This window comes from Pavona decussata, unplaced genomic scaffold (genome assembly GCF_977016875.1).
Source record: "Pavona decussata unplaced genomic scaffold, jaPavDecu1.1 SCAFFOLD_186, whole genome shotgun sequence".
Classification (NCBI taxonomy): Eukaryota; Metazoa; Cnidaria; class Anthozoa; order Scleractinia; family Agariciidae; genus Pavona; species Pavona decussata.
The window spans coordinates 1,031,650-1,059,416 of record NW_028145595.1 but is presented as its reverse complement, the minus strand read 5'-3'; the positions used below and the strand labels follow the sequence as shown (position 1 = coordinate 1,059,416).

The window sequence follows — 27,767 nt, the reverse complement described above, 5'->3', positions numbered from 1 at the left end:
TGTATTTTCAAAAGTTCAGAGGGACGTCAACAATTACTCCAACAAGTAGAATAGCTTCATGTTGTGGTTATTTAACAGTACCGGAACCTTGCATTTATCAATTTGGAAACAACTTAACAAATATTATGCACGGGTAGCTGTCTTCTTTGCCAGCACTCATGTTTTTAAATACGTGAAAGAATAAAAAATGTCGAGCTGTGAACACATGTACCTCTTATGTACCTATTTTTACCCTTCATTCTATTCGTCCCCAGGTCCTTCTCTTAGATAACTTAAAGATGATGGACAGGGAACTGTTTACGTATTCCTTCAGGGATCCTTCTCGTCTAAAGAGAGCTATTGTCTGTGCAAGTTGAAGCACAGAAAATTCCGTTGAAATGAAGAACGCATGTGCAATGCAGGTGAACTTCTCAACCGAGACACTGGTCGAGGGACGGCATCCTCTACTGCTCCCGTTAGGAATACATTGCGGGTAACGATTTAAGGAAAATTCTACCGCGTGCGGGGAAACCGACGCGTCACCTTCTATGGCAGTGACGACAAATAAGCGAAGTCAAGAGAGGATACCTTCATCCTCTCTTGGCTAAGTCCATAGCTCGCTACCGCGTGCGGGGGAACCGACGAAGTTTGACTTTCCACATGAACAAACAATGGCGACGAATTAATTAGAAAGATGTATCCCAGAAACTAACTGGATTTATACTTTAAAGTGGGTTGTCCAGCTGAGAGTCTGAATAACTAAACTTTTAGACCACGGTATTGGATAAATCAATTTTACACCGGACCGTTTCCAATGCCGACTGTCTTCGATGGATTTTTAGTAAAGGAATGAAGAATGCTCATATAGAACTATGCTTTTGAACGCTTAAAAAAGACGAGCACCTCTTTTCTTGAAAATTGTTACAGAAAATAGATTCCAGTGTATTGTGAAGGGTTTATTTCTTGGGTGCAACATTGCAAATGAATGCAAATTGACGCATGCGCACAACATTTGTGCTCGTAACGCACCAATGTTACCACAGGAAGCCCATGTTTTTATTTAGAAAAGATTTCACAGTTGAACTGATACCTTTACAAAGAAGAAGCAACTTATAAAACTTTCGTATCTTTAAATTTAATATCACTTTAACTCAACTAATTTTTTCGTTAATTCTTAATATGTTCAACGAGAAGCAGAAATATCTAGGACCCTCTTTCAGACAAATGCCCGTAAAAATTTCCGAAGGAGGGCTTACCTTGCTGTTAGAAGCCAATCTCTGAAGTAAGTCTTGTTGCGCTCAGGCTTAACTTCATTTGCCGTCAAGTTCTGCGACTACTTTTATAATTTGCAATAAACAATTTTTCAGGATCTTAAACAAAGCTAATGGAAGTTATAGCTCTTTCATTCAACGATCCCTCTAAAAGCGTCTTATAGAGTCCCCCACGACAGTTAACTGTATAACTCTGTGGCGGCAGCGCAGATGATGTCGCTGATAGAAGACACGGACGAATAATTAGTTAACAATCGTAGCATTTCAATCTCGGGGAATGTAATTCAATTCGCAGAAAACCGGGAAAAATCAGTCCATCGACGCCATAATCAGCTTAGTTCTCAGGCGGTTCAGGCGGGGTCTTTATATTAGGCCTGGGTTCTATGTTCGCGCGCTGAAGTCATTGAACCGACTTGAGAGTCCACTACGTACACGATACGAAACTCGACTGTGAACTTCGGTTCCTCGGGTATCTCCAGTAAGGGAAGCAAATAGTGTGATTCATGTTTAACTCTTCAAAAAGCTTTAAATTTTAAGCGTTGACGCGTAGACGTGACAGACTTGAATAGCCCATTTTGTAGACGTGTTCCTAGTGACCTGGCCTTTGAGTGAAAGCGAGGCTGGCGCTTCATGCAGAAAATAGCCCTTTTCACGGTTGATTTTTCTCATTTGCATTACAATGTTATCCAGCGTGGATGCAAGGCAATTTCGGGCTAAAACTACAAAATAGCCCGAAATTGCCTCACATACATGCTATATTTCATTGTAATTCAAATAGCAGAGTTAACCGTGAAAAGGGCTATTATCGAATACATCCATCCAACTTGGGTCTTCATTGGGTGGCCCATAGCAAAAACAGAATAATTTTTTTTACCAGTAAGAGTAATAATTTCGGCAAAAATGATCTCAAACTGTTGCAGTTCGGCTTCCGATTCCGACTCAGGGTCAGGATTGATGTCACCAGACATCAAGAGGCGAAAAGTAGCATCTGAGTTGTTGTAATTACAAACGTGGGACATTTTCATTGCATGGCACAGTAACAAGTGTTGAATTAAAAGCCAAAAATGATGGAAGAAAGTGGAGCCGCCGTTATTTCCTGGGGCACTTTGTTACCTTAAAATGTTATTGGCAAAAACGGTGTTAGAACGAAAAGTCAAATACGAGTTTTTACGAGACTAACAGGGGTCCTGGCAGGCAGGAAAAACAAGTGAGACATTTTTTACCCAGCTAGAACCAGTTTTTTTTTTAAATAAAAATTCTCAGCAAGCTAGCTGTTTAGAAACCTTGCAGCCAGTTAACCGTCTAATGTATTCAGTTCCCAGCCAGCTCTATTCCAGCCTGCAGAGCGGGTTTTACGTCGAGCGGCCCCATCAGGTTCTCCTGATAAATAGCTATGCAAGGTGTACCTTAACAGTGATCTTATGTTTTCAGAACCTAATTGCTGATGGCAAAGAAAATGTGATACTCAAAACTGACGGATAAAAATATTTTAAAAATAATTGTCATTGATTCGTAATTAAACCCGAACAAAAGTTCACATTAACCCAGGATTAGCTTAATCTGGCTTTGAACAACTGGGATCTGAATCATGCATTCATGTCACTTTTTCCTGTTGATCATTAACATCTTACTTAACAGAAAACAAAAATGCCATCATGGATTTATAGCATGGGGTCCTATAAACAGCTAGAATTTTGGGGTTATTCAGGAGTATGGGAATTGTAAGACATTTGTAGTACACAGAATGGCTGACACTTAAGTCTAGGGTTAAGGTGAAAAATGAAGGAATATAATATTGAAATCGTTTGCAAATCGAATCAATCAGTAAACTGTTTAGATGAATATTAAAGCTTTGAGAAGATGGCTTCTTCTTTGTTCATTCCTGCTTGGACAGATTTCAGTATATCTTCTGACTGCAACATAGCCATGTTCCAAGTAGCCTGGGAAAAAAGGAACAGTTCAGTCACGCTTTAATACCACACTTACAGTGATTTTAATACAGGCTCTATGTCATGTAATGTTTAAAACACGAGCAGCAGTGTTTTCTCGGGATTTAAAACCACGAGGCGCATCCGAGTGGTTTTAGACCCGATAAATAACATGCTTTGAACGGCTTAAAAAACATTCCTTTTTGAACGACTTCAGAAACCTTGCTGGAAAAGCATGTGTCAAGAGAGTTCATAACAATGATGCTTTTGTCAACGTTGGAAATGAGCATACGAGAAAAACATTAAACACCGCATACTAATCACGTTTTAAAACCACTGCACGTGATGTTTTATCGACCATTTAATACATGTAGGTCAATGGGCTTACGAATTATTAACCAGTTTTTGAAAGATTCTTCACAGACTCTATCACTTACAACGTTTGGTAAGGTTTAGAAGAAATTATTTTACACATCACTTCAGTTGCTCAAGTGTCAATGTATTTAGCGTAGAGCACTAATTGAGGACACTTTGCAGATCAAATTGGAATTTAGAACGAAACTGTTTCTTCGTGTTTTCCTTTCCTCAAAACCAATCAGGACAAAAACCTCTCGGAGCAAGGACGAGAACCAAACCCACATATGATGCCGAGTCTGGGAATCCAACATGCATGGATCACATTTGGTGGGAGGCGAGTGCTGTCATCACTGTGCCATACCTGCTCCCCAGTTTCTGTGCACAAGTAGCTGTGCTATTGTTAGCTTTTTAAAGTGACACTGCTCTTTAAACATGGCACAAGCACTGGGCATAGAGAGAAAATGGATAATTCCCCATTTTCTCCAATCCCTCCTTGTTTTTACAATTAATTTGCATATATAATTTATTCATTTCCACTCACGCATAATTATTTGGACTTGAGGAAAATAGAATGACTGCTCACAGTCTATTATTTCCCCTGGGTGTCTAATTACAGGGGATGCCACTGAGCCCTGTTTACTTACCATGTATTCCAAGCCCTCTTTTGCTGAGTGGTCTCTGGAGTAATTTAAGTTGTGTTTAATTCCTGACATGGCAACAGGACTCTTCTTGGATATCTGACCTGCAAGTTCTATGGCATCTTTTACAAGACTCTCGCGGTCGGGGCAAATACGGCTGGAAGACAAGCCCTGTATTATTTTATCATGAATATTTAGGGCCTGATTACATGAGACAAATACCAACTCAGACCAGTTTGACTTACTAAGAATACTGGCCCCAGTTGTTCAAAGAGCTGGTAACTTTATCCAGCGGATAAGTTGATATCGAGCGGATAAAATCTATTGGTTGGAGTACATTTTACTTGCTGGACAGCGATTTATTCACTGGATAGAGTTATCCGCTCTTTGAACAACTGGGGCCTGGTCTTCATACAAATGCTTGCTACCTTTTACAACTCGAAAGTCCAACATGCTAACCATTACACTGTGCCTGCAAGGTTTACTACATGATGGCATCGCCATTATACACTTAATGTATGATCCCAAGGGAAACAGTTAGTTTTGTTTTCCCCAGAGTCCTGATGTTTGTCGAAGGAAACATCAGGACTTGAGGGAAAACAAAACTAACTAGTTTCCTGAGGGACCATCGATTAAGTGCTTTGTTATATATTTAGACTTTCCCTTTCACAATCACAGCAAAACAAACAACTGAGAGGGCAAGAACTGCGGAATTGTATGGATACATTTGTATTTGATCAAGGGCACGTGACCAAGAATCAACCAATCACACTGCTCGTTTTGTTAAGTGAAAGTCTAGGCCGTATAACAATACAGCCTATTTTTGGCTTGGGTGCAAAAGACCTGAGCACAAACATCAAACATCTGCATCCAAAGCTGTCTCATTCTTTTTCTGCAGTTCCTCAGTAATATCATTTAGGATCAACCTAGTATGCAGTTCTGGTATAACAGAAGCCAATCTAGAGACAAAACTGAGACAAACAACAGCTTCTGTTGTTGTTGTGAGGCTGGGGGGGGGGGGGGGGAGGGGGGAGGAGGAGGTGGTGTTCCACTGCCTTATGAATACATTAATTTGGTTAAGTAGTTTATATGAAGTCAACATACCTCACAAACCCAAACTCCTTAGCTTCCTCAGCTGTGAAACGTTTGCCAGTAAAACAAAGTTCTCTTGCAAGACTAGATGAAGAAATTCAAAAAATATAGATACATGGAGATGTCAGCTTCTGGAGTTGAGTTGTTTAAGATTGTGCGTTACAATATTACGATTTATAGTAACTTGTGTAACTGTTTTTAAAAAATCAATTTTACCTGTCATTACCGATGATTTTTGGAAATTTCTGCAAAGTACCAAGATCTGCAGCCAGACCAATATCAATTTCCTTCAGAAGAAAACAAAAACAAGGGTTTTATGCAAGATTAATTACTTTAATTTCCTACATAATAAGTTATCATTGTTTTGTTCTATTTTTACGGAATCATGTCTACTTTGCTAATCTAACCAGATTTGCCAAAGTGGGCCAGCAAACCTACCCTTGGCATGATTTTTAAGTATGTCTGCTAGACTAGCAACCTCAGTAAAGATAACTGGCTACTAAGAAAGCCCTTGAAAATGACTTAACCCTTTAAGCTGTAACAGTGATCAGTATCAAATTTCTCCTTGTGATATCAATGCTTATTCAACCCCTGAGGTCATGAGAATTAAGGATATGATCACCCAAGGTGAATATTTTCTCGATAGTTTTAACTTCTCCCCAGTACGTTTATAAGAAAGGTATGGGGACAAGATAGGACAACAACAATATTGAACACCAATTTATTTATTTACAGATTCAGATTATATAAAGGGCTTGTCCCGCAAATAGCCACAAAGCTAGTCAAGGCGGGACAAGACGAGCACGAGAACATAATGGGAAAAAAAATTACAGTAAATTACAAACAATTGCTGGAAAACGGAAAACTTAACTTTACATAATAACGCATAGTTTTTTACATCAAAAGGCTATACATCAAAATTAAAGTAAATTATATGTAATTTAGGAGAATTTAATCATTGACATCGCAGGTTAAAGAGTTAAAGACAACAAGAATGAGATAGTTATTTGACTTTATGACCAACTACCTTTTTTGTGGAGATGGTTTTTTCCAAAGGCAAATGACAGACCAGAATTAAAATCCCAAAATAAACAAACCTTCACTTGGAACCATGCATCAGCTGTGCAAAGGCGAATGTCACATGAACAGATCATATCTATCCCTCCACCTACGCATGCTGAATGCACAGCTGCTATCACTGGCTGGGGACATTTCTCAATCGCAAGGAAGGACTCTTGAAGGGTTAGGATAAGCTTTCTAAACTGATGTGCTCTCCTAGAAGGGTCGCCGTTACCAGAAGCCATAATATCACTTCCCATGTCCATGAGATCCAAGCCTAAGATTGTTATAAAAATTATTTAAACAAAGGGATCAAATGCAGTCAATCTTTAGTTAAGTGCTTTAAAGTTTGAAGAAAGGAAAGAAAGAAGGAAGGAAGGAAGGAAGGAAGGAAGGAGGGAAGGAAGGAAGGAAGGAAGGAAGGAAGGAAGGAAGGAAGGAAGGAAGGAAGGAAGGAAGGAAGGAAGGAAGGAAGAAAGAAAGGAAGGAAGAAAGGAACGAAGAAAGAAAGAAAGAAAGAAAGAAAGAAAGAAAGAAAGAAAGAAAGAAAGAAAGAAAGAAAGAAAGAAAGAAAGAAAGAAAGAAAGAAAGAAAGAAAGAAAGAAAGAAAGAAAGGAAGGAAGGGAAGGAACTTGGAAGAAAGAGAGGAAGGAAGAAAGGAGGGAGGGAAAGAAGGAGAGAGGGAGGAAGGAAGGAAGGAAGGAAGAAAGGAAGGAAGGAAAAAAGAAAGGAAAGAAAGAAAGAAAGAAAGAAAGAAAGAAAGAAAGAAAGAAAGAAAGAAAGAAAGAAAGAAAGAAAGAAAGAAAGAAAGAAAGAAAGAAACAAGAAAAGAAAGAAAGAAAGAAAGAAAGAAAGAAAGAAAGAAAGAAAGAAAGAAAGAAAGAAAGAAAGAAAGAAAGAAAGAAAGAAAGAAGCTTGGAAGAAAGAGAGGAAGGAAGAAAGGACGGAAGGAAAGAAGGAGAGATGGAGGAAAGAAAAATATACCAATGCAAAAGGTTTTCAGCCTGTTTGGTTGTCCATGAGGTAGCTGAAGCTTGACTAAATTTGCCACCCCCTCCTCCTAGTACCATTTGGGGCCATTACCATTAACTAAATCAATCAACCAAAACAAAAAATAATTGTTTGTTGCTGAACTACATGTCTCTTGTCTACAACCTTATACATAGAACGGATGTAATATTGTCCAGAAATGTCCGTTTTAACTGCAGTTAAGGAAGGTGCCTACTATTGTTACTGTGCATACGTTCTGCGCATCTTGAGATACTCGGGTTTCCTATGGGTGGTGCCTACTAGTACAGAAATATTTTTGCGCGGTTTAAAACTATCCGAAGAAAGCAGGACTTAGCAAATGCTTTTGGTATCTCAAAAGAAAATTAGGGGTAACCATGCATTTTTCAGCAATAATTAAGCTTCAAGTTAGGAAAAAAATCCCATACATTGCTTTATATTTTGGCACTTTTTAGAGATATTATTGCTTAGTTATCTCTGAAAAATGCATGGTTACCCCCAATTTTCTTTTTGGATTCCAATAGCCCTTGCTAAGATCTGCTTTTTCCTCATAGTCATAGACCGCACAAAAATACTTCGGTATTAGTAGGCATCGTCCTTAAAATAGCTCCCTGAGTTCAAGACATTGACCTCTGACCTGCGGTGAAGATTTTTCCAGCTCCAGTTAATACTACTGCTCTGCAGTCAGAATCATTCCCAATTTGTTTAAAACATTCGACCATCTCCCTGTGTTCAAAGAAGAGCACCATATTAAGGAGTTATTAAGGGTTTAAGTTTGGCGAAGCTTGAAACGATTGCCATTTTTCCAAAATTTTCAGTTGAAAATTCCAATCTCATTGGTAGATCGAAATCTTATAAGATAGATTATCTAGAGATAACCTCATTATATAACATTCAGGATATCTTTAATAAAAAAATACTATTTACAAAATCATTACAATCACGTGGTAAGAAAGGAAAATACATCAGTGTAAGCTTAAAAGATCCAGTAGGCTGTAAAAAACAAGAAAGCGATAGAATTAAAACAAGATATTTTACCACATGGCAACATCGCGATTAGACAATAAGTAATTTACATGTTCACTGTCGGAGATTGTGTGACTAATATAAACATTTAAGATAAATATTCTGAGCGAGACCTTTTAAACATGCGATAATAGGATATTTAGATTATATGTCAATCACAGTCAGAAATCAAAGATGGACACGTTCCAAGTATTTTCATATTGATTGACAGCTTGATCGAGTGACTTAAATAGATACAGGAGACCGTTGTTGACAGATCGTTAGGTTTAACATTGTATTGTACGAGATAGTTTAGTCGCCTAGAGAGAGTGAAAGAGTACTGTACCTGAGAACTGTGAACCGTGATATTAAATCATCCTAAATCAAATTTATTCTGTGATATCGTGAAGTTTGGCCCTAGGGCATTCGCGACATCACTTTTATGACTTATTCTATTAAAAATTTGTTCCGATAGTTCCCAGAATCCATTAGGTGAATCAGGTTTAGCTGTCAGTATTATTAAAGAAGTCGATTTTGCTGATCCTAAAGGATGATGTGAAGTGACTTTAAGATTACGAGTTTGATAAACTGTATTCTTCCCAAATGTATTGTGACCGACTAGTTCACAAAGCCATTGATGATTTTGAAAGACTCAATCGAAGTCACCACACATTTGACGTTCCAGTAACGTTGTTTATTTCTTATGTGATGGCACAAGAAGCCAACAGAATGGAAATGGAAATAAAATGGAACGGGGAATAATTTCCATTCCAACGGTTTGGAAAGAACAAGTAGAGTAACTCTGAAGGTGGTCCGGCTTGTTCTAGAAAATTGCACTTCTGGTTGACAGGAGACTGAGGCCAGTAGTAGGGCTGTTATTTCAATTCAGGAACACCTAGCCTTGCGGTTTCTCTATTTCTCAGTTGTTTCATTCTGAGTATTCAACAATCCCATTCATGTTTTGGTTCAAACAGTTTTCTTCCCCTGCACATGAAAAACAGCTGAGGAATAGAGAAATTGCAAGAATAGCATTTCTGTGATGACAATTCACAGTCCTACTATCCCCAGTCTCCAGTCTTGTGCAGCATTTGAACCCAATCAGAAATTTGACACTTTTAAGGCCGATTTAAACGATACAGCTTTTGCTTACGACTGTCGCATGCGATTTCTGCAGCGCGCGCTGCTCACGTCATACAAAAAATCGCACACAACTCTTGTCATTCATGTTTTAAAACCCTACAACATTTTTTGCGATGTTCACGGCAGTCGTAAGCGAGTTGTAGGTTTGATTTACACAAAACAGTTCGTGTCGTAGGCCTGTCGTAAGCTTGTCACATGCGTCAAAGTCGTACTGAACAAAATAATTATCGCCCTTTATACACCACAAAAGCAGGGAAGAACTTTTTTTTCGATTTTCATATGAGAACAACATGAATATTTGATCAAACAAATAGAAACAATTCTGTCATTTGTACTTTAGGATAATTAATTTGTAATTCAAATTCTCACCTCCAAAATGCCCGGTTCATGGCATTTCTTTTGTCTGGTCTGTTAAGTTCTACCTGAATTACATGATCCTGTGGCTTGGACACAGCAAGTGTTTCAAAACTGTATGCTCCTGTACTGTTCATCCTTGTCTTTGTATTCAGTGCACTAGTTTGCGACGCCAGCAAAACTTGTTTTGGTTTCAAAGCTGCACATGAGTTTCTAAGGCGAGCTCCAGTTCTTAAAACTTAAAAGCAATAAATTTAAAAGTCACAAACAACAAAGGCCGACGTTGGGTCGTTTAATCGAACCTTAATCACCGAAATCGATCAAAATCTATAAGCTTAACCACAAAAGGCCTGACAATAATCGATGAATTAATATCGATGTCAATCGATTTATACCGATTTTATATTTATTTTTTATTTTTATTTCTGATCGAGTATCGAAATTATGGATTTCTTACGTCCTGACCTACCTCCTGCAACGTTTACCCTTGAAAACATTTCTGTCAAAATACTTTTAAAATTCCACGTCTTTGGCGAACTTTGTTTGACTTTAGTTCGCCATTTTGTTTATATCTGTAACGAGGCCAGGCCGGGCTACATAGCTCATAACCTTGACGACGAACCGAGGGTTTCTTCCCAGTCTTCAAAGACTTTGTTCAGGATTTTAGCCTTTGGGGATAGCCTCACGACAGGGAATACTGGAGGAGAAGAAGATAAGGCGATGGATAAGCCCTACACTATTCGTCTGTCACAACTACTGGTGGAAAAACACCCTAATTTGGAGTTTAAAGTTGACAACAAAGGCATTTACGGTGAGCTAGTCTGTGGGGAAATGACTTCGCGATTGCCGAGAGTTTTAATGGAGTGTGGACCGTACGATATTGTAATAATTCTCGGAGGAACCAATGACATTATTGAGCCTGAGCAAGATCTCGTAGATACCCTTTTTGAGGGGATAAAAAGTTTGCACTCTGAGGTGAACGGTCACCGGGCAAAGTGCATTGCTCTCACAATTCCTGAAACTGATATATACTTCAAAGATTTAGGTAAAGATCTGTCCTGGGTTAAAGAAGAGGGAGAGAAAATTCGTTTAAAAGTTAATGAAAAGTTAAGACAGTCCATTTTCCCTGGCGATGATGAGATTGTCTTGTGCGACCTGGCAATTAAGTTTCCTCAACAAAGTTTGAGTGCAGAGGATTTGGATAAGTTTTGGAGCGATGGTTTGCATTTTACCGAGGAGGGTTATAAGAAAATGGCAGAAATAATTTATGAGGACATGAAGCACCTCCTATCAACTGATCAGTGAAACAAGATAACATGAGAATGATGTATTTTTCAAAGTAACACCGGCATACTTGGAAAAAGTAAATCCGAGTGCTCCTATCAGGAGTCGAACCTAAGACCTTCCAATTACTAGTTTGGATGTTCTATCACAAAGATACAGGAGACTCGTGGGAGCTAAGGCCATTAAACTAGTTTCATGGGACAAACATCCTGCATACTGCTAGGAGTGGAATGTCAATGCGTGGTATATGTACAATGGAATAAATGTGTGGTATTAATAAAGCCTGGTGAATGAATAAAAATGATGTACGGTATCATTCCGAGTGAAACAGGCATACTCAGAAAAGGAAATCCGAGTGCTCCTAGCAAGAGTTGAACCTAAGACCTCTTAATTACTAGTTCCGATGCTCTACCCCTGAGCTACAGGAGACTTGTGCAAGCTAAGGCCATTAAACTAGGTTAATGGGACAAATATCCTACTGCTAGGATTTGAATGTCAATGTGTGGTATATGTACAATGGAAGAAATATGATGGTATTTAAAATGCCTGCTGAATGCATGAGAATGATGTATTATTCAAAGTGACACAGGCCTACTCTTAAAGGCATAATTCTTAAAGTATAACAACTATTTATATAAGAAAAATCTGAGTTTATAACCCTAGTTGGGGGGGGGGGGGGGAGGGATGGGGATTGGGGACAGGGGCTGGGAAGCTTATAGTAGGATGGTAGTTCAAGTATTTTACACAGGTTCTAAAATGTTAGAGTTGGTTTGTTCGAGCTGAAAAGCTTGATATTTTCCCTTCAAAAGTGTTGCTGGAAGTGCATGGTCAAAGGTTCATACGACTTGCTTATGAAAATCAGTTTCCTTACCCTAGGAGCGATAATGTCAACTCTAGTATTTTACACGGTTTCTAAAGTGTCAGAGAGTTGGTTTGTTTGAGCTGAAAAGCTTGATATTTTCCCTTCAAATGTGTTGCTGGAAGTGCATGGTCAAAGGTTCATATGACTTGCTTATGAAAATCAGTTTCCTTACCCTAAGAGCGATAACGTCAACTCTAGGAATCTAACCTGGGGCCACATTGGTTGGAGACAGGTGCTCTCACCACTGTGCCACTTTTGTTCCCCAGAGATTCAAATTTCATTGATTTTGAAAACTTAGGAACACATTAGGCAAATTTGTACTAAGAACCACTACCAATTGATAAAATAGATTTGAAAAAAAAAATTTTTGAAACCAGTAAGTTATCAGGACTTTTGAGAAATAGGCCCCTGATAATGGTTTTTCCTTGTGAAAAAATAATTGAGAATTAATCCCAATGTTCATACTTTTCTAAACCCCATAATAAAGGCTAATAAAATAATGGCTCTTTCTAAAAGTAATTTGCCCCCACAATTCACAGTTGAATGTTATCTTTATTTTATCTGCATCCTTTTTGTTTTTTGGAAAACATTCCCATCAAAAAATGTTCTTGGTTTAAATATACAATATTGTAATGTATTGTTACATGTAGTTTCTTTCAATTCTGTTATCACAACACTTCAGTTTTCCATTACTCCTCAGCCAGTTGGTCCTTAATGCTGATAAATTAATGGTTGAAGTATTTTACTATTTTGTCCTGTACAATTCATACAAATTATAACACATAATTATAATGTACAAAAACATCAACTGGAACAACTGAGCAGCCATTTGATTCCAGACAGGATTCCTTCTAATGTCTCAACACAAGCTGAATTGACCTGAAATGCAATAACAAAACTCTTAAAACCAGAACTAAATTCCAGGACTAAAATAACCAATTGTCTGATACAACCTCAAGATTACAAGTTTCCCATTTAAAGGGGTGTGTGGAATAAGGTCCTAAGTGACCTTAGATGTAAGGTTAAATTCTCCTTTTGTTTCACAAGCGAAAACAAGGAAATTTGGAAGGAGATTCTAGGACTTTACCAGAAGTCACTTAGGGCTTTTTTCCAGGTACCCCTTCATTTGATCACAGCACTCCCTATCTAGGAAAGAGTGGGGCAGATAGTACTGTGCAGTTGAATCCAGAAGGTCACTAGAATTTCTGATGGGAAAGGGGTTCTAATAAGCCAAAGTTTTTAACCCTTTAACCCCTAATATCAAAGACCAAATTCTCCTAGCTTACTTGATTCCAGACAGGAATTAAGCCCATACTTTTCTTTTAAAAGTACTGGGGAGAAGTTATTAAAATATCAAGAAAATTCACCATGGATGATCATGTCCTTAATTCTCATGACCTCAGGGGTTTAATAAGCATTGATGTTACAAGGAGAAATTCAATGCTGATCACTGTTAGGGCTTAAAGGGTTAAAATGACTCCAGGGAAATTTTGTAGTGTGCAGCACAAACATACCTGCCATGGCCTGTTGAATCGCCTGAGCTGTAGGAGCTCCACAACTGTTGCGCAAGACAGCGCTGGTGTCCCCACCATTGAGACAGAAGAAAGTACAAGAAGTGGAGCATTGGGTTGAGTCCAGTTCTCATTCAACATGGCAGAAAGTTCTTCATCACCCAAGTTCACTGTTTGGGAAAAAACAATGTTTCTGTAACATTACAATACAATACAAACTTAATGACACTCCCTGAAAAGGGCTTTTCAGTGACAACAATAATTATTAATTTACAACATTATACATAACAACGAGAGTAAATCTAAAAGTTACAATGATGCAATGATTTATATTAATATAAGAAAAGTAAAAATTAAGCTAAAGAATGGTCGCTAAAAATAACAAAATAAAATCTTTATGTAAAAGCTAAGACAGACTAGAAAGGAAAGTGGTGAATAAGTTGGCTTGAAGTTTACGCTTAAAAATAAAAACAGAGTTGCAGAGTTTAAAGGAATTGTCCAAACTGTTCCACAGACTTACTATATAGTAATAGGATGTCTGTTGTCCAGATCTAGATTTAAATAGGGGGATTTGCAAAAGTTGAGAGTTTCTAGTCATGCGACTGCTTACTCATGCTCCTGCGCTTCTTGTGATACAACAGAAACAGGTATCTTGGTGAACTGTTAATCCTTGAATTAGCGTTTAATAATTGGCTTTCAAACACCCAGGGGCCAGAGTCACAAAGCCCAGTCCTAAGTTACGTAACATACACTTTAAGTATTGTTTCATAACAGTAGGCTATTGTTATTCCAACAATAGAGTTTTTTCAAAAAACAATACTTAGGATATACAGTATAAACATCTTAATTTAGGAGGGCTTTGAGAATATGGCCCCCTGTCTTGATATTTAGTATGTCTTACCTCTTTGTGCATCAGCAGAAGAATCGACCACGTATATGAAAGCATCTATGGTTTTGCAGAGTTCTCTGACTGTGTGCCGTAACCTTGTGTCGCTTTGTTGAGACTCGTCACCATCATTGTTCTCGTTGCCTGCATCATCAACATCAACCAACAGTTTACTGAATCTCGGCCTTCCCAGACGTGCATTTGCTTCTCTCTCTTTCCTGCAATGATTGAATATCAAATCTCAGTTGTAATTGGAATTTTGAGTTTGTCCTACATACGAAGCCAAGCTCTAAACAAGGCCATCAGTTTTGAGTCTTGTTTTCAGAGTCTGAGTTTGCTCATCTCCCAGGGGGAGGTGTACTCCTTCACCCCTGGGGGTTTCATTTCTCTCATGGTACTGGAATCATTTACCCTGAGAAGGGAGTTGTCATCCAACCTGGGTTCATCTCCCCAGAGGGGGGAGGGAAGGTCATCCCCAAGTTTCATGCACCCCAGGGAACTCATTTATCTGACACCAGGTGGACTTGTTCCCTGGGGGGGGGGGGGGATTCACACTATAGTCATCAGGATACTACTGGCAGTACCTCAATTCTACTTACATGTTTGATGCATACAGTGTGATAAGGTTGAAGTCCATGTTATCAAACTTCAGGCAAATTCCAGAACCAGTACCTATAATAAGACCAAAAAGGTATTTGTTGTCAGAAAAGTAATTGCCCAAGCTCTAGGCAGTGGCTAGCTGGCAGTGTCAGCAAGTGGATTTAACTAAAATAACTAATAACTTGTTCTGATAACTGTTCCCATTTTATTCTATTTTAATATTTTATAACATTGTAAATATTTTTTTCATAAGAATTAAATAACATTGTTAATTTTTTTAATGACTAAGGACAGAGCTGACCACTAGTTTTATCACTGCAAACTCTTATGTCTCATCCTCTGAAGATAAAATTACTATTATTATTATTGTTGTCATCCATTGTCATCATCATCACCATCATCAGCATTAGCATAATCATCATCATCATCATCATCATCATCATAATCATCATCATCATCATTAACAAGTTACTCAATAATTTAATTGACAGAGAAATGTGACTTACCATCAAATTGTCCAGGAAACATGCCAGTCATCTCAAACGGCGATGTGTGATCATGAAGAAGTTGACGCACAAGGCCTCTAGTGTCAGACTCTAAACCAGGACCAAACATAACTACCCGAGGTGATTTTTTCTTAAACAAAGATGACAAGTTCTGTAGGTTGTAAAAGACAATGGACTTGAAAGTTGACTGTCTACTTCTCCTCAAAGATCTACATTCTGGACAGCATCTTAAGTATCTGTGGAAAACAAGAAGGGTAAATTAAATAGTGGTAAGTTTTTATCCTGTTTTTGCTTTAATTGGGCATCTGAAGGTCTCATCGCTTGTGAACTTCAAATTAAAGTAGTTTGCTTGGTGATTTGTTGCCTAAAATTCCCACCTGTTCCAAAATGAGGGACAACATCCTTCAGGTACATCATTCTTTTTAACATTCCAGGTAAATTAAAGTCATATTTTTCCAATACGATGCAATTATATATTGTGCAGTTCCAGAAAATATCTATACCCCCTCCCCCAAGCACCACCGCAGAAGGAAATAGAAATTCCAGGAGGTTGGGGTGTGGGCTCATTAGGGCCAAAAAATTTAGTATGAAGTTAAATATTTGGAATTTCCAGAGCGGGGGTGGTGTCTTTGAGAAAAATCCCTTCTGGAAGGGGGGGGGGGGAGGGTGAGGAATGGATATTTTCTGAAACTACACATTGTGCACATGGGTCTCTCATTTCGTATTCACTCACATTTGCTTCAGTGTCAATTCAGATCTAGCTTCCATGTATGTTGATGGACATGATTGATATCCCATAGTGCTCCACTGGTGCATATCACGCTGTATCAGGTTCATCCATAGTACCTTGTCCTCACTGAGCATGTTCCAATATTGGCATGTCGTTGCTGCTGTGCAAACTGATCGCGCATCCAAGTATGAAAATATTTTAAGTTGCAAGTTGATCTACAAAAAAGCAATATTAAAATTTCTAAATGAAAGAGCAGTAAAATTGAATTTTAGAGCTAAAATTTTAAAATTCTGGGCAAGAGTTTCCGTACACTCATGTCTGCCCCATACATTCATTTTGTGACTCTGACAAACTGTATTCATGTTCGTTCTTTGTGTAAGAGGGTTAAGTATGACAGTGATGCATGTATAATCAATGTGTGGAGCTGTGCGGAAATCTTTCCAAAATCTGGTCTAGATGAACAAATACCTTGAAAAAGAATTCAGTTGACTGAAAAGTTTATAAATGTGTGTATACCGAATTTTTTTGTAATACTTTTTATCACATACATAATACAACTTGAGGATACTATTCTCACGCTATTATTTCTAAAATTCTAGTTCGCCATGCTTTTCTAATGGGAAAAAAACTGTTTTATGTGTTTAGTTCATAAAATGAAAGGCCTTTGTGCGATAACATGCAGCGAAATTTCTTATAGCTTTCTAGTATTAAACCATCAGTCCGCATGATAAATTTACGACAACGATCGTTAAAATTGGGAGGATGACTGAAATTTATAAGTATTCTTCTTCCCCGTGTGGCGATAGCGTTTACCAAGTCTTGTGTTATGAGCGGGCAGTTTTTATATGACAACAAGATTTTTCACTTGCTTACCGGTAACTCTTGGAAACCAAATTCCGATGTTAACGGCTCCCTAACGATGACTCTTTTCACATCACCCCGAGTCCATGAAGCTCGAGCCTTCGATGGCTGCACTGTGATCTCTTGCATTTCTCTCTCCATTATTGTGGTCTCGTAAAGTTTCAGTAAAAACCGAACGGGGTAAGTTGCTGCTTCCAAAAAGCTCTCGTTCTCCGAACTCTTCAAACCGGAAATCACCTGTGAGTCTTGTTGATCTCGCATGATTTTATACCCTTCTGTTGATAAAAACTCCGATCAGATTTTTTGTTTACGTTTATCCCCAAGTTTAGGCCGCGACAGAAGACGTTCAAGTCTATAACACAGGAGTATAAGCAGTTCTATTTTATTTTGTAATAGTCTCAACTGCGCCCAGGCATACGTAAATTTTATCGACGTGGCAGTTCTACCAACTTCCGGTTGTCACGCATGTAAATACGAAACACCTATTTTTAGAACTTACATGGTTAAGTAGAAAAGGCTTCTTTTCCATCCAAATTCACTTTTTAAGTATTAGAACAGCGATATTACTCGAGGTAGTGTTGTAAATTACTATTTTAAATGAACAAAAGAACAGAAAATGAACCATAATGTCTCAGGGCTTCATGAATTCGTAGCTGTGGTGTTGAAGGGTTGCGTGACGCAACTACACAGCTGTCATCGCTATTTTTAGTGACTGCTCATAAATTGCGGCTCGCGCTTCACCAAAGTCAGATTTTCCTTGGACATCTGGGCTGAATGTATTTGTGCCGTTAGTACCGATTACAGAAGCCCATATTTTGGAGTATCCATTCCTGTCACGAAATATAACTCGAACCTTCAAGGGAAATCGAGTTTTCGGGAGTTCGAGTTATCGAGGGTAAAATTATATAGAAAATGACCTGAAGGGAAAGGAAAATTGGTTCGAGTTAGCGCAAGGTTCGAGTTAGCGAGGGTTCGAGTTATCGGGAGTCGACTGTATGCAATCGAACGTTCGGTATAAATCAAAACTAATCGAACGCAGTAATTCGATCGATTAATGGATTGGGTTGGATAATGTCATGAAAGTATTTTGCCAATCGAATACAGTACAGTGGAACGTTCGATAATCAAACGTTTCTTCAGTCGAACATATTTGAACTCTAGATTGACAGAACTTTTCCCTTGCATTTGACCGGCGCTTTGACATTGCAAACCGGATTAAAAAGGGTAAACATGTAAGTTGTGTGGATTTCCGGCTCCAAATTTTTATAGAACGTTAGAATCTTCTTCCTTTTCATCCACTTCTCCCCATTTCTGAAATACAGTTCTCTTAAAGTCGCCCGTTCATTTGAATGGTCACACTTATCAACAATCTAGAACAAGTTTAATGTATATTTTTTTATGAACAATAACAAAGGGACGATCAGCTCACAATTTATCAGGGCTTCATGGATCTAGCCCTAATGGCCCCCTACAGCTCTTCCTCATCCTTCACCTGAATGAATTTACAAGGATTATTGTTCTTGTAAACTTATCCGTTTTGGCTTCCTCCTGACCCAAATATCTGCCCCTGGGTCTACGAGGATGATCAGGCCCCAGTTGCTCAAAGAGTGGATAACTTTATCCACTGGATAAGTCACTATCCAGCGGAGCAAATGTTCTCCAACTAATGCTTTTGGCAAGTTTTCCTCACAATCCCACACTCAAATTTGACATATGCTTCTACTCTATTCAAAAATTATAGGACTATCGGGAAAATCTTGCACACATTTTATCTGCTGGATAGCGAACTATCCAGTGGATAAAATTATCCGCCCTTTGAACAACTGGGGCCAGGCTATTCCAGGAAGTAAGGGATTGACTCTGATACCTTACAGTGACTTTAAAACATCCAGATGCTTTTCAATGTTCCACTATTTTATTCACTGATTTCTTATGCACTGACATCATTTACAAGAAAATTTACACATTTTTCCTATAAATAAATTGGCTGTAGGCTTAGGTACAAGTTCTTTCTGTCAACGCTTTTTGGGATGGTTGATCTGACCCTAAAAAGAAAATAATACTGTTTCACTTATGTATACTTATGTTATGTATTTACGTTTGTATATGTTATTTATTTAGGTAATTTATTACTGACTGCTGTCCCCCTTTTCTCCGCCTGCCTCGACTAGCACCTGCTATTTGCGGGCGGAAATGTTTTGCCATGTAAATAACTGTTGTTAGAAATGTTTTGCAATGTAATATCGAATAATTAAATTAATTAATTAATTAATTAAAACTCGATACAGTTATATTTTAGCCAGAAAGGATGAAAAGGGATTGAATTCTTTTCCAGAGATCAAGAAGCACAGGGCATGCCACTTACGTGACATGCCCATGATTACAATATGCTCGCGAAAAACTGATTGTATGAGATGGAAAAGTCTTTGTCCTACACTCATGACACGACAAACATCACATCTTTCCCATTTCAACACTGAACACCTTGAAAAACTAGTCAAGACAAATATTGTTATCAACAACTATTTTGTTGTCTATCATCAGAAAAGTTGTCGATAAGAAGAAACTCCAGTGTGTGAAGGAAGTTATTGATGACAAACTGCAAAAAATTATTCATCAAGTGAACAATAAATCAGTTTTCCTTTTCAAAAAGGAAAACTACTTTTAGTTGTTGATAACAAACGTGGTAGTTTTATTGTCAATTACTTTGAACAATCCATTTTACCTAGTCTGTGAGACAGTTGTCGACATTACTGCAGACCTCACTCAACACATCTTTGCCATCTTCAGAGTCCATAGTGAGTAGTTTGACATGTTCGGGAGCACTAGTTACCAAAATTCTTATGGACAAAAACACATTTATTAATCATTTTTGGTCTTAAGTGTGTGGAAAAAAATTTATATCAAGCACTACTGTAGTAGTTGTCAAATCCTTTTTGTTGCTTACTACAAATAGTTGCCAACAACTGTATTTCCCATATTTCAAGTTAAAGGCTCTGAACATAAATTTTAATAATGCCACCTTAATAATTGTTTTTTAGTCACATGTAGTATTATTACCTTTGAGATCTTCATATGTCTGCCAATATTATTGTTGTCTTGACTTTTATGGATGGTTGGTTTACTATGAAATGTCTGAGTCACTAGATGAGCTGTAGTCCAACCCTAAAATACTATGAAGAAAATTGATAAAAATAATGTTTTACTCAAAGGGTAATAAATGACTTATTATCATAAATAATATATTAACAGTACTCTACCTTTTTGGTTGAATATTCACATCACCCTGTTGCAACTCTAAGCTTTTTGAATTATCCTGAAAGATAAAATATTACCGGCAATTAAAATTAATTAAATTTCCTCAGTTGCAAGATGTTACAATATTTCAAAGTTATCAATTAGGAGTACATGCCAGGCCATTTATTTAATGCTTTCAGGACCTCGTTGTTTGAAAGCTGATTAATGCTAAATCCTAAGTAAACTTCAAAAAGACGTTACCTCATTTCTCTTGGAAATAACAACTAAATCGCTTTCTTGCGCGCCACGAAAGAGCTCACTGGATTTCTTGTCTTCATTATCACTTGTAGTTGGTGCGGATGTTCTACCCTGGTGCTAAAACATCAGAAAAAAGTTTTAAAAGGTATTAATTCTTGGTGACATTCATCTAAACACACCTCTATACATCTTATTTTAATTTACTTCCAGATATTTATCAATGGGTTTGAATCCTGCTCAAGCCTGAATTTTTTTCAGGCTTTCTTTTCACAACTGCATAAGTTGGGTACTAACTGCGACGATCTTTGAACGGATTTTAACAGGATGACATAATACATAGTACGAGGTATGGGGTGGTCAAGTGAGTCAGATGTCATTTCAATTTGCATAATCACCCACTACCAGGGAAGTGGGGGTGGGGATAGTGTGCAGTCGAGGGACTCTGCCGGGAGGTCCAATCACTTACCCCCCTCTCCCCCAGGAATGATCATCATAAGTTAACAAACCTCTTCATCTAAAAGTGGAGTGCAAATCTTTTTTGGTTTTGATCCAGCTGTTCCAGAGCTTTCCACATTTTTCCTCTTACTGACGTATCCTCTTGGTTGCCACGGCACCCCTGTTGTACTTGGATCTAACTCGTAAACTTTCTTCACAAACCTGTCAGTAAGGAAATTGCAAAGGACTTAAATCAAAGGCTCCTGTGAGCCAACTCGTGAATGCAGATGACACATAGTAATTGAAATTTAGACGGCTACGGAAACTTCCTTGAAAGCTAAAAGAAACTATATCTTTGCCCGATTATGTAACGAAAAATAACCATTATTGTACTCTTGTATTCAGATGCGCCGATTAAAAAAAAATCACGTGTTTTTTCTGATTCAAAGTTCATAGAAGCACGCCATGTGCAGCTACGTCATGCAAATTCGTGTCCCCGATAGTCCGGGGCTACTGGATTTTGCGATCGGGCTAGTGGATTCTAACCATCACTTGCCCGATGGGCAAGTGAAGTTTTTTTGGGAATTTAAATTACAAAATTACTGTAGGGCAAGCCGATCTCACAAAGGGAAATCTGTTCAACAAAGTATCGCATTACATTTCATGCCCGACATAAATGCGTGAAATTTTTCCTTTGGAGTTCAGTCCACGTAATCATCAAGTAAAAATAATGAACTATGACAAGCTCTTGCTAAATAAGAATTATTTATCGACCGCGTCCTTTTGCTTTCCTATAAATTACCAGTTGTAAATTTCGAAAATGAAACATTTTTTCCCTTTGAAACCTCTATGAAAGCTGACAAGATCTTGAAGTGTTCATGTCACCAGAAATTTGCATAATTTTGTTTACGACGTCAATGATGCGTGACATGGCACGTTCCGCTTTCGCGTAAAAACTGACAAATTAAATTATTTTTTAATTAAATTATTTCTAAATTAAATTATTTTTAATTCTTAAAAGAAACCGCACTTTGTAGAAAAAACGAAAAAAACCTATAACTTTGCTCAGATTCAACGAAAAATCTCCATTCTTACACTAAAATGATTGTCAAATTATTCTCTACAGAATGAATGAGACAATTCTGACATGTCGTGAAAAAAATTTTCACGCTTTTTCTTTTTCACTAATTGAGTTTACGACCCCGGACTTTCTGAAAAACTAAAAAAACTTGTAACTTTGCTCAGATTGAACGAAAAATCTCCATTCTTGCACTGAATGATCGTCAAATTATTCTCTACATATTGAATAAGAATTTCCTGATGCGCCGTGAACAATAAATGTTCGCGTGTTTTTTCCACTAATTGAATTTAAAACTCATTCACTGCGCACGCCCGAAAGTTAACGACAAAACCGACCGACCGACCGACCGACCAAGTCAACAGTCAGCTATCGCTATAAGTCGTTCATTGCGCTACGCACATTCACGAGTTAAAAAGCATAGATTGACCTTGGTTATGCTAGTGAACTAAATTAATATCCCTGGTATGGCAAATGTTATTCTTCAGCCCAGCCAAAGTAACAATAAAATGGTCAAGAACAGAAATTCAATATAATGGATCTCCCAGTAATCAATGTTAATTTTGCTCTAACAAAGGGCTTATGCTCGTAACATCAGCACTCACATCTCTTCTCCTTATCAACTCTGTTGATAGACCAAACAATTGTCTCTACTCTCTCACCAACGCACAGTTTCTTAAGAGACTTAGTACCCCCCTTATCTATTCACTGATGAGAAGTGATCATAATAAATATGGGATGATCATATCAATAGGGTGTTTTTTTTTTTTTGACTAATTTCATTATAAGGTTTTTGTTATTAATACCTTTTATATTCTTTTTCAAGCTCTTCAACTTTCCTTTCAAATTCTTTTATTTTAGTGTCAGGATAGCGATGCTGCCTGGCTCCAGAGATTTGCTATGAAGTACATTAAAGAAAAAAACGGAGACAAAGTTTAGTATGATTTTCGCTGATTAAGTTGTTACTGTTCACATTACACAAAACAATTTTTTTTTGGCCCCATGCCTGTGTCAACCTAGTTTAATGGCCTTAGCTCACACGAGTCTCCTGTAGCTCAGTGGTAGAGCATCTGAACTAGTAATTGGAAGGTCATAGGTTCGTTAGCCTGCGAACACAGACGTATTTCCGGCTGTTGCTTCTCTCCGCCGAAGCGACAGCCAAAAATACGTCTGTGTTCGCAGGCTACAGGTTTATCTCCTTCTGAGAGAACTCAGAATTTCTTTTTCTACGTATGCCTGCATCACTGACTAAAAAAACACATCCACATTCAAATCCTAGCTGTATGCAGGATGTTTGTCCCATGAACCTTGTTTAATGGCCCTTAATAAGCTCCCACAAGTCTCCTGTAGCTCAGTGGTAGAGCATCCGAACTAGTAATAAGAAGGTCTTAGGTTCGACTCCTGTCGGGAGAAGTCGGATTTTCTTTTTCCCGAGTATGACTGTGTCACTTACTGCAAAAAATACATCTATCAATATTAATTATGAATCTTTAGCGAAAACATTTAAATATACTTACGTCTAAACAATAATCTATTTCTCTTTTGATACCAGGAATCCACTTTTTAACTTCTGCGGCACTGTTTAATGAACGCTATAAACAAAATAGATAAAGAAATCAAAAAATAGTAATGAACAGAAACCCAGAAATTTCAGAAATACTGTACTGTGTTTAAAAACTACTTACTAGATGTGGTCTCTTTGGATTTTTTTCCAATTCCTCTGCAATCAGACAACACAGAATAAATATTAAGATCCTCTTCTAGGCAATCACTTATTAAAGAATATTTAAAGTTTAACCTTTCTGCTGTTTTTCCAGCCATAATCTATTGAGCCCAATCAGTTTCTTCTCGCAATTCCGCGCCATTTTGTTTTTGCATATAGTACTGCAGGCTCAAATAAGGAGCCCACAGCCTTGTGGGAATATGACCGTCGCCTGGTTCCTAAGCCGTCCTCTCTCTTACGGCCTTATCAAGAAATGGTGAGTTTTTCGTAGACCTTACTTCGAAATCCATTTCCATCTCGTAACAAAACGAGTCAAATTCAAATCTAACTTGCCTCGATTAAACGATAACACCATCTTCTTTGATCTGTATTGTGATGTTGTAATTCAATGCCTTGCTAAGATTTAATGGCGTTACAATACTATGTAGGCATATTCACCAGGCACTCACAACTTCTTTATCTCTGGCATGAGGTTTTGTTTGAGAGTTGTGGATAAACTTTTCCCAGATGTCTTCCTGTAGCAGACTTGCCATTGTTTAACCTCACTCCATTTTGTGTGTTAATTAATATCCAGAGAATTGGCTAATAACCGTCGCTAAAATTATAGTACCGTGGCTACGTACAAAATTAAGGCCTTTTGTATTTGATGCAATGTTGCCCGAAATGTATTCTACGTTTGGCCAGTAGCTTTCCGTGACAATTGTAAAATCAAACCCGAAGCAACTACGGCTAAGCATTGGAATACAGGGCCACTTTTATAAGTATACTCCAGCGGATTTGTCACTGGTGATCCGCTGAGCCACTAGAATGTATGCCTTCCTTGTTCTATAAACCACTGAGTCGGCTGATAAGCCAAAAAGCCGCCAAACCACTAATATATCGTATACCCTCCTCATTTTATAACCTAGTAAGGCAACTGACTAGCCACTGAGGTACTAAGCCCTGTACTTTGTAGTTTCTCCGTAACTTTACTTCACTAATCACCTGGGCCCAGTTGCTTGAAGCATGGTTAGCGCTAACCCGGGTTAAATACCATAACAACCTATAGGTTTTAATACCTCTTAACCAATGGTAAGCGCTAACCATGCTTCGAGCAACTCAGCCCTGGTCTGCAGAGTATGGCAAAACTTGACAATATCTCGCACATGCAGAGGCATTTTCTAAGAGAAATAAATGGGGGATTTTCTAAAAACCTGTGTGTGCGCTTACCATGCATGCTCTGTAGATTGGCTAACCGCAACAACGTAAAATAATTCAAGGTGTGATTACTTCCATTGACCTCATTTAATACAGATACTAAAATGTTTTGTAGAATGAGGTACAGTCGACTCCCGATAACTCGAACCTTCAAGGGAAATTGGAAAAGGTTCGAGTTATCGGGAGTTCAAGTTATCGAGGGTGAAATTGAAAGGAAAATTGGTTTGAGTTAGTGCGAGGTTCGAGCTAGCGAGGGTTCGAGTTATGGGGAGTCGACTGTATATCCCAGTGGGTGTTAGTTTTATTCCCTGGTATACAAATGAGTGGACCTGTATTCTGTAGCTTGCCTAATTTTGGCATGTTAACAGAATTTTGTCGTAAGGTGATGGGCACAGAAACATGTACATTTGTTGGTGGGAGGGTTTCATTAACTATTTACAGAACTTGGCAAACAGATAACACCTTACCAAATTTTATTGTCTAATTTTCACTGATCTATCTGTATGGCTACATAATGTATGCTCTCCTGTGCTTATACAGCTGTCTTAATTGTCTTCATTTACAAAATCAGGAAAATCATTTTGCTTGATTACTGAACATTTCAATTTCATGTGGTTACTTATAGTCTGTTAAAATCACTGAAACAGTTTTTAAACTCTTCTTGTTTGTAAACAGACGAAGGGAACATCCAGTTTTGGTAAGCGCCATAACAAGACACACACACTTTGTGTGCGTTGTGGACGATCAGCATACCACATCCAGAAAAAGCGATGTGCGTCGTGTGGATTCCCAGCTGCTAGGACCAGGAAATGTAAGTCTTGAGTTCAGCTTGATGATTTCATTATGAGGCATAATATTGCAGTGTAAATAAGAGACCCTGTTGTGTTTGTCTTAGTCCTGGTGGCTTTTTGTCGTTTTTGTGGAAATACTGTTAAAATGCTAGATTTCAGGAAAAATAAATTTTACACAGTAACCAACTAATGCCTTATTCAACAGAAAGTTGTGTAAAGGCCGATTTAGATGGTGCAACTTTTGCTTACAACTGTCGCATGCGATTTCTGGAGCGCGCGCTGCTCCTGTCATGTAAAACATCGCACACAACTCTGGTCACTCAACATTGCCTATACCTACCATTGTTGTAGGATTTTAAAACATGTTTTAACATCCTATGACATTTTTTGTGACATACACGACAGTTGTAAGCGAGTTGTAGGTTTGATTTACATGAAACAATTCATGTTGTAGGCCTGTTGTAAGCTTGTCATGTGCGACAAAGTCATACCGTGTAATCGCCCTTGATAGATGTTGGTAATATTGAATGTTCCATTGAATTGCCTCTGCATACAATCTGAATGGAGTACTTGATATTGCAAAATGGACTCAGGGGGAGGAGTGGAAATTCTATGTGGAATATGATCTGCTATCTGAATTCACAACCCTAGAATCATGTTTGGGATACTAAGCATCTGTGGGTCCAAAACATAAGAAGCATACTTCCTTTGTTTGACTTAAAGCCCCATTCACACCAACAAAACATGTTTAATTGAATCAGGTTTAACAAAATGAAAATTGGTAACAGAAAGCTGAACCATTGGCTTTGACATAGGACTCAAGTAAGCTTTAACTTACGCTTTCATTTGTGCTAAATCTTTAGTCGATAAAAATCACAAAGCAGCTTTTAGGAAGGAAACGATTTTAAACTGTGTTAAACTAAACAGCTTTTAAACGTGTTTAAGCCTTGGTGTGAATGGGGCATAAGTCCTACCGCTCTCAACATTGCATCAGGCAGGAAAGGAAGAAAGGAGCTTCAGATTGTAGCAATAACATTCTAAGTCATCTAATGTTTTATAAATCTCCCTTTTCAGTCAACTGGAGCATAAAGGCGAATCGCAGGAAGACGACGGGAACTGGCCGTATGCGCCACTTGAAGGTCATTCACCGCCGTTTCAAGAATGGGTTCCGGGAAGGAACCGAAGCGAAATCTCAGAAGAGGAAGGGTGGTGCTGCCCCCGCTTCCAGTGCTGCAAGCCAGTGATGGCAAATGCCAGGAAATGTATATGTAATAAAAACAGCCTCTTCTAACAAGAAAATTGTTGTGTTGTGGTGGGTTTTGTATAATAATTATTATTACTGGTATAGATCCAAGATGCCCCAAAGTGACTTTGACCCAGAAATGACTTGAAGGTAGCTTTCATTGTTTTTTTTTTTTCTAAATATTTCCGGCAGGGGTATTTTGCAAAGTGCTGAATCCATAGAAGTCATATAATGTATAATGTCTGCCATAACAACTAAAAGCTGACTGTCTGTATAATCAGTGCTTAACCCTGAATACAGTCAAACCTGTATATAACGGTCACCTTTGGGAAATGGCCAGGTGACCGTTATATACAGGGTGACCGCTTTACACAGGTTTCCTTTAAACTCCGCCAGAAGCTTAAGTCAATAAATAGCATTTCTATGTGCAAATAATCATTCAATTTACGTTTAATTGACAGGAACCAGTAGCAGCAACGCAATAATCACGATTAAAAAAAAAAAAAGGCCGATAAAATGCCCTTGGTGTACCGTTAGGGAGGTGCAGTAAAAGTCTACTGGAAGCTAATGAACAACGTTTTTAAATGGAAAATCACTCAATTTACATTTATTGACAACAATTTTAAACAGAAACGCAATAAATACGACAAAAATGCCCATAAAATGTCCGTGGTGTACTTTAAGGGAGGTGCAGTATACTTTCAGTGAAAAACCGCGGCTGTCAACTTGATAAG

The 27,767-nt window shown here is 38.1% G+C and overlaps 5 protein-coding genes across 5 annotated transcripts; 2 read left to right on the top strand and 3 right to left on the bottom strand.

Annotated features, from left to right (window-relative positions):
- Window positions 1-784: 784 nt before the first annotated feature.
- LOC146462595 (delta(3,5)-Delta(2,4)-dienoyl-CoA isomerase, mitochondrial-like) lies at window positions 785-10,422 on the bottom strand. The gene is made up of 9 exons (XM_085085395.1): window positions 10,301-10,422; window positions 9,847-10,069; window positions 7,970-8,058; window positions 6,363-6,601; window positions 5,482-5,552; window positions 5,278-5,349; window positions 4,180-4,330; window positions 2,039-3,190; window positions 785-1,876 (listed from the first exon to the last, which is right to left on the bottom strand). The coding sequence occupies exons 1-8, from the start codon at window positions 10,326-10,328 to the stop codon at window positions 3,095-3,097; spliced, it is 969 nt and encodes a 322-aa protein (XP_084941521.1). The 5' UTR covers window positions 10,329-10,422; the 3' UTR covers window positions 785-1,876; window positions 2,039-3,094.
- A 5-nt stretch (window positions 10,423-10,427) lies between these two features.
- LOC146462594 (uncharacterized) lies at window positions 10,428-12,359 on the top strand. Its single transcript, XM_085085397.1, has 2 exons — window positions 10,428-11,942; window positions 12,113-12,359. The coding sequence occupies exon 1, from the start codon at window positions 10,552-10,554 to the stop codon at window positions 11,134-11,136; it is 585 nt and encodes a 194-aa protein (XP_084941523.1). The 5' UTR covers window positions 10,428-10,551; the 3' UTR covers window positions 11,137-11,942; window positions 12,113-12,359.
- Window positions 12,360-12,509: 150 nt separating this feature from the next.
- On the bottom strand, window positions 12,510-17,474 carry LOC146462593 (F-box only protein 4-like). Its single transcript, XM_085085391.1, has 7 exons — window positions 17,084-17,474; window positions 16,214-16,425; window positions 15,481-15,716; window positions 14,974-15,046; window positions 14,390-14,592; window positions 13,492-13,658; window positions 12,510-12,856 (listed from the first exon to the last, which is right to left on the bottom strand). Exons 1-7 carry the CDS (start codon window positions 17,330-17,332, stop codon window positions 12,782-12,784), a joined length of 1,215 nt encoding a protein of 404 aa, XP_084941517.1. The 5' UTR covers window positions 17,333-17,474; the 3' UTR covers window positions 12,510-12,781.
- A 1,490-nt stretch (window positions 17,475-18,964) lies between these two features.
- On the bottom strand, window positions 18,965-24,052 carry LOC146462592 (uncharacterized). The gene is made up of 9 exons (XM_085085396.1): window positions 23,878-24,052; window positions 23,765-23,799; window positions 23,597-23,671; window positions 22,886-22,977; window positions 21,073-21,223; window positions 20,570-20,683; window positions 20,332-20,387; window positions 20,132-20,244; window positions 18,965-19,116 (listed from the first exon to the last, which is right to left on the bottom strand). Exons 1-8 carry the CDS (start codon window positions 23,942-23,944, stop codon window positions 20,196-20,198), a joined length of 639 nt encoding a protein of 212 aa, XP_084941522.1. The 5' UTR covers window positions 23,945-24,052; the 3' UTR covers window positions 18,965-19,116; window positions 20,132-20,195.
- Window positions 23,934-27,089, top strand: LOC146462591 (large ribosomal subunit protein eL37A-like). Its single transcript, XM_085085398.1, has 3 exons — window positions 23,934-24,058; window positions 25,675-25,810; window positions 26,865-27,089. Exons 1-3 carry the CDS (start codon window positions 24,056-24,058, stop codon window positions 27,032-27,034), a joined length of 309 nt encoding a protein of 102 aa, XP_084941524.1. The 5' UTR covers window positions 23,934-24,055; the 3' UTR covers window positions 27,035-27,089.
- Window positions 27,090-27,767: the final 678 nt, after the last annotated feature.

Bases quoted from the DNA above. Each gene is read 5' to 3' on its own strand.
- LOC146462592 (XM_085085396.1), bottom strand. From the start codon at position 23,944: ATGGCGCGGAATTGCGAGAAGAAACTGATTGGGCTCAATAGATTATGG. The intron at 20,684-21,072 runs GTTTGTTAACTT...CTGATGTTTTAG, and splicing joins CTCCACTTTTAGATGAAGAG to CACCAGGGTAGAACATCCGC. The intron at 20,388-20,569 runs GTAACGTCTTTT...TTTATCTTTCAG, and splicing joins TTATTTCCAAGAGAAATGAG to GATAATTCAAAAAGCTTAGA.
- LOC146462594 (XM_085085397.1), top strand. From the start codon at position 10,552: ATGGATAAGCCCTACACTATTCGTCTGTCACAACTACTGGTGGAAAAA.
- LOC146462591 (XM_085085398.1), top strand. The intron at 25,811-26,864 runs GTAAGTCTTGAG...CTCCCTTTTCAG, and splicing joins AGCTGCTAGGACCAGGAAAT to TCAACTGGAGCATAAAGGCG.
- LOC146462593 (XM_085085391.1), bottom strand. From the start codon at position 17,332: ATGCGAGATCAACAAGACTCACAGGTGATTTCCGGTTTGAAGAGTTCG. The intron at 16,426-17,083 runs GTAAGCAAGTGA...GCTTTTTTGTAG, and splicing joins TTGGTTTCCAAGAGTTACCG to ATCAACTTGCAACTTAAAAT. The intron at 14,593-14,973 runs GTAAGTAGAATT...CAATCATTGCAG, and splicing joins ACACTGTATGCATCAAACAT to GAAAGAGAGAGAAGCAAATG.
- LOC146462595 (XM_085085395.1), bottom strand. From the start codon at position 10,328: ATGTTTTCAAGGGTAAACGTTGCAGGAG. The intron at 10,070-10,300 runs GTAGGTCAGGAC...ATTGCTTTTAAG, and splicing joins AAGGGTAAACGTTGCAGGAG to TTTTAAGAACTGGAGCTCGC. The intron at 4,331-5,277 runs GTATGTTGACTT...CTTGTCTTCCAG, and splicing joins AAGGAGTTTGGGTTTGTGAG to CCGTATTTGCCCCGACCGCG.